The sequence below is a fragment of the Protobothrops mucrosquamatus genome, unplaced genomic scaffold (assembly GCF_001527695.2).
Source record: "Protobothrops mucrosquamatus isolate PMUCROS unplaced genomic scaffold, P.Mucros_1.0 scaffold2037, whole genome shotgun sequence".
Taxonomy (NCBI): domain Eukaryota; kingdom Metazoa; phylum Chordata; class Lepidosauria; order Squamata; family Viperidae; genus Protobothrops; species Protobothrops mucrosquamatus.
In genome coordinates, this window is record NW_015388144.1 from 23322 (window position 1) to 40372 (window position 17051).

Sequence of the window (17051 nt, forward strand, 5' to 3'; positions counted from 1 at the left end):
GTAAAAAAGATGTTGAGACTTTAGAAAGAGTACAGAGAAGAGCAACAAAGATGATTAGGGGACTGGAGGCTAAAGCATATAAGGAACGGCTGCTGGAATTGGGTATGTCTAGTTTAATGAAGAGAAGGACGAGGGGGGACATGATAGCAGTGTTCCAATATCTCAGCGGTTGCCATAAAGAAGAGGGAGTCAAGCTATTTTCCAAAGCGCCTGGAGGCAGGACAAGAAGCAACGGGTGGAAACTAATCAAGGAGAGAAGCAATCTAGAACTAAGGAGAAACTTCCTGACAGTTAGAACAATTACCCAGTGGAACAACCTGCCTCCAGAAGCGGTGAATGCTCCAACACTGGAAGTTTTTAAGAAGAGACTGGACAGCCATTTGTCTGAAATGGTATAGGGTTTCCTGCCTGAGCAGGGGGTTGGACTAGATGACCTTCAAGGTCCCTTCCAACTTTACTACTACTACTACTACTACTACTACTACTACTACTACTACTACTACTACTACTATTATTATTATTATTATTATTATTACTTTTACTCATAGTTACAATGCTTAGTTCTGTAAGCAGAAATTGTTACATCACATTATTTTAGCCTATTCTGATTGTGTGTTCTGAACATTTATAGAGAGAGGGGGGTGGTATAATACTCCAAAATACTGTAGCATTCATATCATTCTGATTTTCAAAAATGTTTTTGAGCCCTACAAAGACCTCAGTGGAATTCCAGAGGTTTGGTAGCCATGTCCTAATGTTCTTAAGAAAGTCTGCTTGCTAAACATGGTGCACACCCAAGTGTCTGGTAGGAATTAATAGACTTCTTTAGTTACCACGTTTACTAGAAAGTGAGGAAAGAGTCCAACTCATTTTTGGAATCAGAGTTGTAGATGAAATTTTAGAATTTGTACACAGTGGTTAAGACTCCATTTTATGCAACCAGGCTGAGTTGTTGATGATGAAGAATGAGGAATGTTTTCTTTGAAAATTATTTTTTATGCTGAGCAGCCAAGATGAGATGAGCAGGCAACTGAAGGAGGAAGAGAAGCAGGGAGGAGACTTCATCAACCATTATACTGCAATAGAAGGGCAGTTTGGGGTTGTTGAGTTTTTGTGCCAAGGTTCACTTTTGAAGTAAGCGTTCAGCTTGTTTTAAATGCTGGTGCTTATTATTACCGCTATTTGTAGCTACTTTTAAAAATCTCTCTGATGTTAAAATTGGTTGTGGAAATATTTTTACTCTGAAAGATACCTAGAGAGTTCAGTTTTCAGGGGTACCTCTTCAGCCTATACTGCAAGAACAGGGCAGAGAAAATGGAGGGAAAAAAATTCATACAGACATGGAACATATTGATCCAGATAAAGATTGTATTGACTGGGGAAGAGGTTCAGTATTCCAGAACATAACACACACACACACCCCCAAAAAAACAACCCATTATAAAGAAAGATTGATTTGAAGAAAAAAAGTGGGGGAGGATATTTTGTTTTTATTTTCAGAAGCTGCAAAAGAATTGGAAAGAAAGACCTGGGGGCGTGGGGGGGGGGGCGAGGCAAACTAAAGGAAATCCACCCTGAGGGAAACCTTATCCTGACCCCAAAATTTCGTATCTCTTTTTCTTCCCTTGTTGCATTCTTGAAGGTGAAATCAAGCCAAATGTCCACCTCTTGCCCCTTCCTCCACACCCTCCCCATTTCTTATAAAACAATTTCCAATGAGTGTACAGCTAAGCATAAACAGCCAGTATGCAATTGTTGAACAGATAACCATAATAAATGTCCCTGCAAATTTATAGCCGCCCATTGTGTTGCACTGAATGGCTCGTAGGTTACGTTAACCAAGTTCCCTCTGATAGCTTTCTTCATCAGACTGTAATGCCCCATGAGCAAGGGGTGAAGCTTATCAGGCTGATATGTGACACATGCTGTGTCAAGTGCTCCAAGAGCTGTCATTTTTCTAACGTTCCTGGTTCTCCATCAGGCAAGTTTAATCAACATAAATTGAGTTCTTCTTCAGGGCAAAGGGTGCTTTTTATGTTAAGTAAACAGTGTGCTCACATGCATGACAGCACTTGTAGACAAAGGGTATCCATAGGACTTTTAGTTTAGCATGGTTTAACATGAGTTACAGTAAGATGTTGCTGTATCAGCACATTTTGATCTAGTTAGTACAAAAGGGGTCCCAGCAAAGGAAAATTGTGCTTTGGCTCTCCTTCCTTCTACTACAGGGAGATGATTACATGACTGAATCTTTTCCTGAGAAAATGTAGATGTAACAGAAGAACAGAAGAACAGAGATGAAAAGGAACTGGGAGGTCTTCTAGCCCAACCTCCTGCTCAGGCAGGAGACCCTATACCATTTCAAAGAAATGGTTGTCCAATCTCTTCTTAAAATCTTCCAGTATTAGAGCACTCACAACTTCTGGAGGTAAGTCAATCCTCTGATCAATTGTTCTAACTGTCAGGAAATTTCTCCTTAGTTCTAGGTTGCTTCTCTCTTTGATTAGTTTCCATCCATTGCTTCTTGTCTTGCCTTCAGGTGCTTTGGAGAATAGCTTAACTCCCTCTTCTTTTGGGCAACCCCTGAGATATTGGAACACTGCTATCATGTCATCCCTAGTTCTTCTCTTCATTAAACTAGATATACCCAATTCCATTGACCGTTCTTTATATGTTTTAGCCTCCAGTCCCTTAATCATCTTTGTTGCTCTTCTCTGTACTCTTTCTAGAGTCTCAACATCTTGTTTACATATACATGCATATACATACACACCTCTATAAAATGTGACATGTTAAATAACTAACTCAGAATACTTCTCTGTTAACTTCCACTTGCTGTATTTCCTTTCTTTTTAATAAAAACATTTAATTATATCATCCTTCCCCTTGCCATCCCAAAAATAGCCTTAAGAAAAATCTGTATTCTGCTGCTCCTTTTGACTTTAACAAAGGGATGGGCATGAGACCATAATAAAGCTCCACTGAAATAAATCCAAGGTGGATTTCCCCCATCTACTTCCTTCATCTGGAGCTTTGTGTTCTCTTACACATCATTCATAATCTCTAGTCTTTGGACTCTAATCATAAAACAAGCAGATTAGAACAATAAATATCAAATTAAGAACTTTAAAGGGATAACATTAGCAATATATGATCTTGGTCTTTAACATTTACAATTCCACTGAATTTCCTAAAGTGTGCTCTATTTTCAAGAGCCATGATGGCGCAGTAGTTAGAATGCGGTACTGCAGACTAACTCACTGCTCACTCCAGGAGTTCGATTCTGAGCGGCTCAAGGTTGACTCAGCCTTCCATCCTTCTGTGCTCAATAAAATGGGACCCAGATTGTTGGGGGAAATATGCTGACTCTGTAAACTGCTTAGGCAAGGCTGTAAAGCACTGTGAAGTGGTATATAAGTCTAAATGCTATTGCTATTTTGTTGCTGCTGATGTGGACCTTCGAAGCTACTTTGGGTTGAATGTAGAAGTAGTACATAACACTAACATTTCATGCTACTAATCCTGTTGTATTCTTAGAATGTATAAGATATCTTTAAAAAAATCAGATCTGCAACAAGATCCCAATAGGGAGAATCTGGCTCAAGGAGGTCAGCCAACCACTTTGTCCTCTTTCAGCAAGGCCATTCATTCCCCCTCTCCCAATCCAAAATTCACAATTTTTCTTTTCCCAAGTTGCAGTTAATATTCGTTGGCTGCTGCATAACCATGGTCTTCATTGGCCATTATTGTTATTGTTATTGATTCCTTGAAAGAGAAAGAGAATATAGCACCACAAATATCAAGATCTCTCAGCCTTACCATTATCCCCTTGCTTCTCAGGTTTTGCTATTTTGAGTTTGCTATTAGAAAGAATTACATTAAAGGAATTCTATAACAATTCATGCAATTACTTGCTGGGGAAGGTAAAGAATATATATTTTGGACAAAAAACAACAACAGTGGTATAATGTAGGAAAGGAAAGAATAAAGAATGCATGTTTTCCAATCCTACTGTGACAGTGTAACATCTAAAGTTATTTTAAATCACAACTAAATGGTGTTGATTGTGCCCATGTTTTTTGATTTGCTACTGATTTGTTGCCTTGGCCCAAAGGAAGCATTTTACATTAAAACGTGCATAGTATATAACAATGGTGGCGAACCTATGGCACGCGTGCCAGAGGCGGCACTCATAGCCCTCTCTGTGGGCACGTGTGCCATTGCCCCAGCCCCGCCTCGCCCTGTGCCCCCTCCTCACCAGCAGCCCCCCACAGGAGAGCCACCCCGGGCGCTGCCCACACGGAGCAGCACAGCCAAGGACATGGCAGCCGGGCAATGGGGACAAGACTCCACCCTTGTGCCCTGTCATGCGCAGATGATGCTGCGGGGCACGGGTGGAGGGCATAGCCGCCATGGCGCTGCTGGGCCGCCTGGATGATCTGCGCCAGGCCGTGGAGGTGGTGGGTGGTCCTGCAGGTGGGTGGGTCAGGGGCAAACTGGGGCGCAGTGGAACAGGGGGGCGGGGGCAGGGGCAGGTTTTGGGCACTCGGTCTCTAAAAGGTTTGCCATCACTGGTATATAAGGTAAGCATTTCTCCACCCTATGGCTGCAATGGGACTTTAAATTATGCAGTACTTAAACATAGCCAAGGTGTGTGGGTAAGAAAGAATTGCTCTGATCTATGTAAGTAGCAACACCTGTAAATGTACCAGGATATTAAAAATGGAAGTGGCTAGATTTCCAGCTGCATAAACAAGTGTAATCTGATCTGATTGGCATGAGGGACTCTTTTTTTTCCGTTTCCCACAATCTTCAATTAGAACTTCGGAATAATTCTGCACGCTCTCTCATCCCAAACCATATGGTTATTTTCCGTGATCACAATAGCATACTGTAACTGATTCTTCGCCAAGCACTACCTGTTGGAGAGTCAAAACTTCTGTACATGTCATCTCTGTGTTCCAGTGAATATATAATTTTACCAATAAGTTGAATCAGAAAAGGAAAAAAAAATACAGTCTATTTATTATTTATTTATTTAATATTCCGCCTTCATTATTTTTACAAATAACTCAAAGCGACAAATGTGTCTGACACACTTCCTTCTCCTATTTTCCCTTCATAAACAACTCTGTGAGGTGTGGTTGGACTGAGAGAGAATGATTGGCCCAAAGTCATCCAGCTGGCTTTCCTAGGTAAGGCAGGACTTGAACTCATGGTCTCTTGCTTTCTAGCATGGTGCCTTAACCACTATGCCAAACATGTTCTCCTCCCTATATTACCTGCACTACAGGATTAAGCCCTTGCTCAGTTTTCTGCATATCACCCTAACAATGGTCTAGACAGCTGTGGAAGAAAAGTTGCTTTTAACAAGATTTAACTCATTATTTGTCAATTTTTTGTGTACTGTTCCAAGTGGAAAACTGAATCTTCTCCCTTTTGCAACATCTTTAATTGTTTTGTTTCCAGATTTTCTGTTATATTTTCAGGCATTACTTGATTGCATTTTTTTTTGCTGCTTATTGTTTAATGTTGCTAATTGGTGTCACCACGCTTCATACCTTATGTGTTAAATTACAATTCCCATATTCTGGGGTTTTTAAAGAATAGCAACCCACTGTTATTGGAAGGCAGATACTTGGATGCTGGTCTAAAACAACAAACAACATAAATAATCTTGTTGATGACCAGGGCTGTTAAACTAACACTCCTGGAAGACATTGGATGACTTAGGCTCTTTCTAATATTGATCACTTTGAACTTTTAAAGAAAGTCAGAGAACAAATAAGCAAACTAGTTAATATCTAACCAAAGAGATAACCAGCAATACCAATATGGCATCATTCCCAAAGCAGGGAGTATCCCAAAGGAAAGCTATTATCCAAATCTGCAGCATGAAAGAAAATTTTAAACTTCAGGTGGTTAAACTACATGGAAGAATGGGTTAAACATAATATTTCTTCACTTCCCCAAAGGATCCTCCCCCCTCCTCCCCACAGACTCACAACTAATAGATTTAGGGAGAAGAACAATTATCTATTGGTTCCAATGGTGTTTTCAATTCCAAATGCAGTTAGAGAATGAAAAAAGCACATAATCACCCTTCAGATAATGTTGAATTTATAAATAAAATTCAGCTCCCAGCATCCCTTGCCATTAGCCAAGATGACAGGAACTACTGTCAGCTACTTGTATGGTTTTTCTGCATTCCGATTTTGGAATAGGCCTCAGCTCTGTTTCTCGGTTATTAATTCAAACACATACATGCATGCACAGTACTAAACAACCCTACAATGAATTCAACAACAAAAATTACATAGGTGTATCAGAACTACCTATTTAGGCTTCAAAAATCTGGGCAACCACCAGGTGGCAAGAAAAACATACAGAAAACATACTGTGTTACTATCTAGTGCAGGGATAGGGAGCCATGGGCCCTTTTATGACTTGTGGACTTCAATTCCCAGAACTCCTGAGTCAGTTCCCAGGAATTCTGGGAGTTGAAGTCCACAAGTCATAAAAGGGCCATGGTTCCCCACCCCTGATCTAGTAGATATCTGAATTATTTCAACCCGGGTAGGGAAGAGATAGCACATTTTTATCCTTCATACCTGGCACAAGATTGGATACCTTAAGTATCTTAGCTTTGCTTTAAAAAAATTAGACTCTACTCCTCAAGGCTGGAGAGAGATTTAAATCTATGTGCAGAAACAAGTTACTTATTGCAGCCCCACAACAGGGCTCAGCAGGGAAATTCACTGCTGCTGGCAGAACCAAAGAGGTGTTGTCTATGTATGTTTGTGTAAAAGGAGCTGGAAAGATATGAGAATGAATTATAGCTCTTCACTTCAGGGTAGAGATTGTAGCTGTCTGCAGAGCATAACATTAGACAAGATTTTAAAGACAAAACATGACCCTATAGTTAAGAAAAACAAACAAACCACTATCTATATGTCTGTAAGATGTGCTATACATCCTTAAACCATATGAGTGATTTGAAGTGTTGTCTGATCATTACAGTCTATTCCATCCATTAGCAGCATCTCATCCAATCTGAAAGTCAGATAATCTTTTGAGAAGAAAAATCAAGAAGGTCACCCATTTGTTTTGAATAACCTGCACAATCCCTATTATGCTTGGAAACTCCTTCTCCTATTAAATGCCCTTAAATGTCCTTAGAAATATTACTGTATAAATAAATTATTTTATTCTTGAGTTTGATTATTAAAATAGTCATAAAGAAATATTTCAGTGAATGGGGTTTTTTTTCCCATCTTTCCCACCTTCTCCTACTATGCATTTTGATCTTCTGGGCTCCTAACAGTACTTCTGATTTATTTTACCCATCCCTTGGGTGATTATGATTGTGTGATTATATTGTTCATTATATGCCAGCCTATAAGTATTTTATTGTTTACTATGAATGCTATTGTTACATGTTTTAAGAATATGAAAAGTAGTCAACAGCCAAGAACAGGTAATGTAAATAGGTAGAGCATACACTGATTTGTCCTGCTAGAAACAAAATGTTGGACTAATCAATATTTATTAGATCGTTACTATTTTCTATTGTGCCTAACTCAAAACACAAACAATCATAGAAAATTGGTAAACAGGTGATAAAAGGCAGAAATAAAAGGAAGGAAAGAGATTAGATTAACAATGAAAAAGCATGGGTTTATGATGCAGATTTATACCTTTTATAAATATGTTAATCAATAGTTATATGGAATGTATTAATATGCTGATCCATATTATATAGATATATTAACATGCTGATCTATACTAGCATAAGATAAGAAGAAATGAGCAGATGATAAATAATGAGATTTATTGACAGATTTGTACAATTTTTGCAATTAGTTCCACCACCTCAATGCAAAATAGACTCAAGGATTACCAACTGACCATTATTAATAATGCAGAAAATAATTATTCATTATACAAATACATTATTTTTTTAAAAAAATTGTATGGAGCAGGAAGAAAATAGAATAGATAGCTTAAAAGAAGTCACTATTCTTAAGGAGACTGAGGATTAAAGTTCCCCATGAATTTGGATTTATACTAATTGAGGTTAAAACTCATAGCTCATTCCAATTCTGTGACTATAAGAAATTGTGTGTCTCCATCCTCAGGGGAATGAGCAGTGTGATGTTGAGAATTTTGTAATTCCTAGCTTCCCATTGCAACAAAAATTATTTTTTTTCCCTGAGTAAAAACATTAGCATTTACATTAAATCTGAGGTTCTGAACGTTCACATGCCAGGTTTCCACTTCGGCATCCTTTTTTCCAGTCCAGATAAAATTTGGGCAGTGTTCTTATTTTCCTCATGTGTAAACTCTCAAAAATACTCAAATCAGAGAAGAAGCTGTTTGGAGAGAAGTAAGATGGTAAGATGGTTTTAAATCCCAGCCCAGAAGAGACATTTGTGACTGAAGATGGAGAACATGAAGATTAAAAAGATGTATATCGTATATATTCCATTGACAAGTATTTGTATAAATCCAAACAAATTACAGTTGCCCAATATCTATGGACCTAAAATTAACTATATCAAATGTTGGCATCATTTCTTTTCTCTCATGAGAATATGACTAATAAGCTTCTTAATACAAGAGTTAAAAGAATGTGTGGCACAATCTGGGAAACCTCAGATGCTCAGCCAATTTTGCAACAGTCAATACATGGTTGTCATGTAAAATCTAAATTAAGCAAGATAAAACAGAGTTCAAAAATCATCAGATTTTTACATGTGTTTGGACAGCTACAGTAGCCAAATTTACCAAGTAGAGGTAAATGTTAAAAACAAAGTATCTTTTTTCATTTTAAATGAATGTTACCAGCTGAATTCACTACACATTTCAGGGGTGGTGACTTAATGTTGACATGGAAGAACTGCTAGTCAATGATTGAAAATTATTTCAGATCAATATATGAACTTTGCTTTCTTTTTCTGCTGCTTTTTTCCTCCCTTCCATCCACTTCAACTTTCTTCTCTCTCCCTTCTAGCTCTCTCTAACCTTATATTTCATCTGAATTATTCCCAAACTTTCTTTTCCTAAATCCATTTTGCATGATTTACCTTTCCAAATTCTTATATTCAACTTTCAAATGCCCCTATTTTTTGTATTCCATATTCTCCCCCATTATTTGTTTCTAAAATCTTATATCTTATATCACCACTGTCTAAAACCTTATATCACCACTGACATCTAGAAAAATCTCAACTTGTTCCAATTGACTGATATTACAATAACTCAGCCAATCATAATCATTTCTGCCATATTTAACGTTTCACAACCAAAACCTTTAGATGTTCACCAGTGGGACATATGATTTAAACTTTGGAAATAATGACCTTGTTTAAAAGCCCCTTTTAAAATCAGTTAATGAGTATTACTATGTGTGTTTGGGGGTATGTCTGGCTCATTCTGGTGAGTTCCCTAAGTTAATTTCTACTGACTCTTTAGACTTACTACTCTATAGTTTTTAACCAAAGAAAAGAAAATTCTAATGACCTTGTTAAATGCCAAAAGCTGATTTTAATCTCAAGAAGTAATACATGTACTTCCCTGTGCAAAGAGCAATAACAGAGGAGAAAGTATAGAGTTCATAATGCTTTCTCATGCACTAACAAACCTAGGTGGAACTCATCCCAAACAAACTTGAAGTACAGATGTAATCATACAGTTGATTGATGGTTTTAAAGGAAATAATGCTTTGCCTTCATGGCTTGGTTGTAAAAACATTATTTAGCCACAAATATTCTTAAAGCACCATAAAAAACAATCTACTTGTGTAAATCAAAGAGTAAACCTTGCAGAGCAATAACACTGATGTCTATTATCCCAAAATGATTGATTATTCGCTTATCCAAAGCTCATCTAAACACCAATCTCCAGTGCACAGTGCAAGCAGAGCTGTTTCTATAAATAAATGGAAAATGACTTGGCTGAATTTAGTACCCAGGATGCACTTCAAAAATACACACTGGAACTAGAAAGCTTTTTATTTATATAGTAGACAAGCAAGTTCATATTTAATAATGTTTCTTTAAAAATCAATAATCCCTTGCCAAAAAAAATGGATCAAGGAAAAGAAGTTAAGTCACACTGAAAACCAACAGGACAATTTCAGCTATTACAACAGAATTTTCCAACCAAGCAGACAATTAAGGCAAGCCTGTTTGTTTGTTTGTCTAACATCTCTGCATACCACTACAATCAAAAGTGAATCTCAGTGGCTTGCATAGAAAAATGTAAAGCAAAATTAGTCTGGTCAAGAGAGTTCCAGATACAACTAATGAAAACCTATTGGTCATGCTTGCATCCTTTTAGTCACTTATGTCCTGATCATCTCTTGAATGGACTACTTCAATGCACCCTACTTGGGCTACCTTTAAAGACTATCTAGAACTGTGGTGGCGAACCTATGGCACGCATGCCACAGGTGGCACACAGAGCCCTCTATGTGGGCATGCACGCCATCGCCCCAGTCCTAGGCCTTCAGCTGGGGTTTATAAAACCTTTTCGCTTCATACCTTACCGCCGTGTGCAAAAAAAAAAAGTTCAATCAATCAATTTCAACTTCTTGCGGGGAAAAAAAAAGATCTCGCAAAGTTGGAATTGATTGATTGAACTTTTTAGTCCCACCCAGTCTGCTGTTACCATCACAGCCACGCCCACCCAATGGGCCATGCACATCCAATTGGCCACACCCACCCAATGGGCCACGCCCACCCGGCATCCGACGATACATAAGTGGTTTTTGGGTTGCAGTTTGGGCACTCAGTCTCTAAAAGGTTCGCCATCACTGATCTAGAAGATGCAACTGGTTTAGAATGCAGTTGCACAAGCAGTTCTGGGCACCCCCAGGGTTGCAGATGTAACACTTCCTGATACATAAACTGCACTGGGTGCCAGTTTGTTTCTGGATCCAATTCAAGGTGTTGGTTATCACTTTAAAAACGCTTCATGGCATGGGAACCCTCTCATCTCAGTTACATTGACCCATCCCGTCCGATCAGGCAGAGAGGGAGGGCATGCTGCAGATCCCTCTGGGTAAAGAATATCAACTGGCAGGATCTAGGAAGAGAGCTTTCTCTGCCATTGCCCACACCTTTGGAACACCTTACCCCCACAGCTGAGCTTTTCAGAAGAGCATTAAGACTGACTCTGCCAATTATGCAACACTGGGCGTGGCTCATGGCTTGAGGGTGCCCTTCACTTTGTTAACTTTTTAGCCTTAACTTTTGCTTTTTTTAAAAAAAATTAACTTATAACGTTTATTTTTTTTAACTCTGTTTCTAACCGGGCTTTTTAGTTGCATTTTTGTATTACAGGTAGTCCTTGACTTACAACAGTTTATTTAGTGACTGTTCGAAGTTGCAACGTCACTGGGAAAAGTGACATATGACTTTTTTCACACTTACGACCATTGTACCCTCCCCGAGGTCACGTGACCAAAATTCGGGGGCTTGGCAACTGGTTCATATTTATGATGGTTGCAGTGTCCTGGGGTCATGTGACCATCTTTTGCAACCTTCTGACAAGCAAACTCAATGGGAAAGCCATATTCATTTAACATCCACATTACTAAATGAACAACTGCAGTGATTCACTTAACAACTGTGACAAGAAAGGTCATTAAATGGGGCAAAACTCACTAAAAATGTCTCACTTAGCAACAGAAATTTTGGGCTCAATTGATGTCTTAAGTCAAGTCACTACCTGAATTTTAGGATGCTTGAAAATTTCTCAGAGTCACTCAGGTGAGATGGGCTATACAGAAATTTGAAAGACAGACAGAGACTCCACTATTATTTCTTCCTTTACATTCTTTATCATAACCCAGGGGTGTCAAACTACTGGCCCGTGGGCCAGAGGCGTCATGCCGAAACCACTCCCACCACAGCTCCGGCAATGGGGAAAAAGTCACGATATGTCACAACACGTCATGTGACATGGCGAGTTTGACACCCCTGTCATAACCAGTTATATATTCTCCAGATGTATTGGATATCAAGTTCCCTAATCACCAGATACCACAGTCAATGGGGGTGAGGCTGACAATTATGAGGGACAACATAAATGGGTGCACCAGTTTGAAAAAGGTTGAACTTTCAGATCACAACTTTCAAGATGAACTAAAGCTAGATAAACTATAACTTTATCAGAGATCCCAAAACAATAGCACTGTGAATAAATAACAGACTGTGGAGTTCACTGAACATTAATCTACATCTTGATCACTGTATCCAGAATTGTGCACCAGCTACAGCAAAAGGCAGAAGGACCTCACAACAATAATTTATGTCTTTGCCCAGTGGTGGGATTCAAATATGTAAACAACCGGTTCTCTGTGTGGATGCCACTTCCGGAAGTCCATTCTGGGCCTGGGCAACAAAAAATTAGCTACTGGTTCTGCCGAAGAGGTGCGAACCGGCTGAATCCCACCACTGCTTTTGCCACAATGTGCCTGCAGTAGAGCAAGGGACAATATCCTGAGCTACCCTTGAAGACGATACCAAACCTTCAGTTAGTCCAGGATACAGCAGCCCATATATATCGACTGTCCTGACTATCATAAATATATTACACTATACTATAACCCAGGAGTCTTCAAACTTGGCCCTTTTATGACTTGTGGACTTCAGCTCCCAGAATTCCTCAGCCAGCGTGCCTGGCTGAGGAATTCTGGGAGTTGAAGTCAAGAACTCATAAAAGGGCCAAGTTTGAAGACCCCTGCTATAACCCCTGCACTGCTTCTGATGGCTTCTAATTGCAATTCAACGTACTGATAGGTATCCTATTTCCATAATAGAAGAATAAAATATCTGTGACACTACCTATATTTTGGAATAGCTTCCCACTTGAACATTGCTGTGATGTATTTCTAGGATCGATTATTTATTTGGAATTTATGGTTCTATCATTTTGTGATTTTAGGGTTTTTAAAATGTTTCATTACTATAAAATTATGAGAATATTAGGATTGCAATAGGTAACAAATCTAAAAAAAATTAAAAAATTTAAAACAATGATTAGATATATTTCTGTCTCACAAATTAAAGAACTATTAAAATAGTACTGATTGTCATGCATACTAAAAGAGCTCCTACAACTCTTGGGTTTGTTTGAAACACCAAAATCCACATAATATCTTGAACATAATATTCTGTTGTATTCCATTTGTTATTTAAAAGTCTTCTTTTTAAAAAAAATAAATAAATCTTATTATAAAAAAATAAATATTGTTAAGAGACATCACAGCAATTGCAATTATTATAAGCCACAGCAGATGTTAGTCGCTGGGGACTCCAGAATGCATTAATCAATTTAAAATATTTTGTTTGTGATTTCTCTCCATTTTGCTTACTGCAGCCTTTCCTTCTGGTCTCTTCAGATGCAACCAGCAATTTTGTTGTCATGATAAATGACCCTCGTAGGTAAGTCTTTCCTTTTTACCTAAAAATCACAATTTGCTTCTTCCTTTAGGTCACAGAATGATTCTCCCACTCCTAGCCCCAGGTGATAGATTGATTACTTTCTCAGAGGAAAAAAATTGCCAAGCATTGTCCAAAGCATCATTTAAAAAAAATGTTCAGTTTTAGCCCCCAAAACCTCACAATGTCAGATTTCTTAAATTAATTTGGACAATTCATTCAGACACACCTTACGTCTTTTCTGAGACATGAAGAAATAGTTAAATCACTTAAGAAAAGTTGTGGCATTCCAACTTTAAATTTCAAAATGAAGGTTTGGAGTAAACTATGATTAAGATTATATATCTTGCTGGGTGTTAACTGAATATAAGTAAGTTATTCTATTAAAATCCTTTTTAACCTGGCTTAAAATGGAAGACATTAGGCATAATTAACTAAATTTTCTGGAAGCTTATAATGGTATAGGGTCTCCTGTTTGGTATAGGGTCTCCTGTTTGGGCAGGAGGTTGGACTAGAAGACCTCCCAGGTCCCTTACGACTCTGTTATTCTATTATTCTTCTAGTGCTTAGCTTAAGATTGCAAGAGCCATGGTGGCACAGTGGTTAGAATGCAGTACTGCAGGCTACATCTGCTAACTGAGGGCTGCCAGCAGATTCTCATCAGCTCAAGGTTGACTCAGCCTTCCATCTTTCCGAAGTCGGTAAAATGAGGACCAAGATTGTTGGGGGAAATATGCTGACTCTGTAAACTGCTTAGACAGGGCTGTAAAGCACTATGAAGCAGTATATAAGTCAAAGTGCTATTGCTAAGTAGACTTGTTCATTTGACTGACTGACTGACTGATTTATTTATTTATTTATGGGACACTTTTCATTCAGATCCAAAGCAGAGTTAGTTTGGTTCAATTCTTTTTGCTTGTCTATCAGTGGTGAAGGACCACTCACCACTTCCTGAATGCAGAACCAGTGATATTGTTTTCACTCCCAGCCCATTACAAATGCAACCCGCACCCATGTTTTCCAACTTCAGGATCTTCAGAGCATGGGGTACCAGGTGCTTCTTCATTTCCCATGCCTGTACACACCTTTAGCAGCTGCTCAATGTCTTATATAATCATTTTTCCCCCTGGCTTACAAGACTGTTACATCCTTTGCTGATCTGCAGTAGTTATTTATTAAGAACCTTGCAGTTGATCCAACAATGGCCTGGTAGGTGTATGAATTATCTTCGATCTTAGAAGCTCCCAAATAAGCACACTTTTCCATCCTGCCCAAGGTGAGTGAAACATGCCCCCCTTATTCCTCACCCCACCCCATTGCTCACAACACCTCCCTTCTTTTTTCCTTGAATTTTTCAATGTTGAAATTGCACTTTAAGAGCATTGCTCCTTTGCTTCTATGAACATTTGTTTTTCTGCAACATTTCCTTGGACCTATGCAGTATAGGAATGAAAGAACAATCTGAATTCTCTTGTCTGATTACTGTAGCATTGGAGCTATGACACACCGTCCAAGGGAAGAACAAGAAAAAAGTAAATGTCTCCATTACTGTCAAAAGTGGTATATGAGGGATAGGAATGTGAAGGCATTCATGGGTGCAAACATCTGGAAAGAGGAAAAGTAAAGGAACAGGAGAGAATAATCCCTAAAAGGGAAAGGGTAGACATTGGTATCCAGTCCTCACAGGACCCAGCTTGTCTGCAAGGATGGGAAAAACAAGAAGGGGAATGACCAATCGTGTCCTACAGTGATTGTATGTAGACTGAGCACTGCCCCTGTTGCCAGTGCACTGCAATCCAGAATTTGGAATTTCAGAAGTTGTCTTAGAAAACAGTCAGGAACAACATGGGAGAAAAACAGTTTAGGCTGCAATGTAGAATTATCCATAGTATTAAAACTAGCTGGTTTTTCTCCCTTGATTTCAATAATAGGGAAGTCATCAAATGCCTATAATTATTTTTATTTTGGGTTGGGGTCGAACGATATTGGCAATTATAGACCCTTTTCCAAAGAACGAAAAGGTCCGCTTCTATAAAAATAGCTGCAGGAATCTTTGGGCAAAGATTTCTTAATATTTATTTGGAAAGACAGAGTGTCAACGCTGCTAACATTGGATGTTTTGCATTGACAACAGATGGAAATGTAGTCATCTTTTTCCCTTTTGCTTTTAGAGTTAGATGATGCTGGGAGGGGGGATGTGAATGAGAGTCTAGCTAGACATAACAACACTAAACTTAGTGTGAGAATCAAGGTTATTGAGCCCAGAGCTGATAAAGAATTGGCGGGCTGGAGAACTGGAGAGGAAGCCCGTGCTTCAAGCTAATTGGAGAATGTGATTTATGACTGTTAATTGGAGAAGGGAATTGTGCTTTGATACTATGTGACCAGGGGAGGGGAATTCAGTTTTGGCTTTGATTATGTAGTGCCGATATTATACTATTCAAATAAAAGATTCTTTAAAGTAAACAATGCCTTGAAGTTCTTTTAAAGAGTTTCATCTGTCGGAACCATGACACAGAGAATGAATCCAGATACTGGGATACCTCACAAAATCTTTCTTGAGGATACCCCAAGCATTGCTATGTTCCTGATTAACTTTTTGACCTTAACATTATTATGTTCCTGGAAAATAATGATTGCCATCTTGGAATGCCAATATAGAAATATGCTGAATTAATGTTTGTAGAGAAAACTTCATAGAAATTAGACACCAGAGGTTCATGATGCACAAGCCTAGAAGATGTCAGAGCAAAGATATTGCACCCAACAGTGGCCCACCAGCAGAATTAAGTTTAGAATTAAACACTTTTAACCCATTTTAAAAGCCAAAATCTCACTATCTTGTCAAGACTTCAGCCATCTCGTGAATTTTCACAAAAGAATACCAACAGCTCATGAGATCATGCACAGAACTACTGTGCGCTTATTTGAGATCTCATAAGATCGTGGGGTAAGATCACCAAAATCTCGTGAGATTCAGGGGAATGTTTAGGACACTAGATTACAGAGATGGTAGCCAGACTGTGGAAATGTTGCCATACCCTAGAATGTACAAATATTTCTTATCCGGAACAATTATTATACAACCAAATCATCAGTCAATTTAACCAAATTATTTGGTTGACTAAGGTTGACATCTCATATCTAACCTTGGCAGGACTATGCTCCATTCAGAACCAGATTTCTCATACAGCAATGGGGCTTGTTGCCACAGGCAATAAATCAAAGCAGTGGTTAATCAGAACCAGCACACTACACAGATCACTACAACCTTTCCCTCCCAACATCATCATCTTCATTTTCTTTTTCCTCCTCCTCCTCCTCCTCCTCCTCCTCCTCTTCCTCATCATCATCATCATCCCACTTTCTTCATGCACTTTTCTTATCTAGTTGCAACTATCTAGGTCAGCGGTTCTCAACCTGTGGGTCGCGACCCCATTTGGGGTCGCACGACCATTTCACAGGGGTCGCCAAACAACGCCGTCCGCCATTTTTTTTTACCCTTTTCCTTAGCTGTGCTACTCCCTCTGCTTGGCGGCAGCCTGCATGCAGGAACTTTACCAAACATGCCCTGCAGGAGGCGTGTGAAGAGCGCAGGCGCAG

At 38.9% G+C, this 17051-nt stretch overlaps 1 protein-coding gene across 1 annotated transcript in view; it reads left to right on the plus strand.

The window, feature by feature from the left end:
* The first annotated feature begins 4412 nt into the window (after positions 1 to 4412).
* Positions 4413 to 17051, plus strand: part of LOC107294643 (nuclear receptor subfamily 5 group A member 2) — a 162907-nt gene continuing 150268 nt past the window's right edge. The window contains 1 exon segment of the mRNA XM_015823894.1: positions 4413 to 4476. Within this exon segment, the coding sequence (XP_015679380.1) occupies positions 4413 to 4476 (64 nt within the window).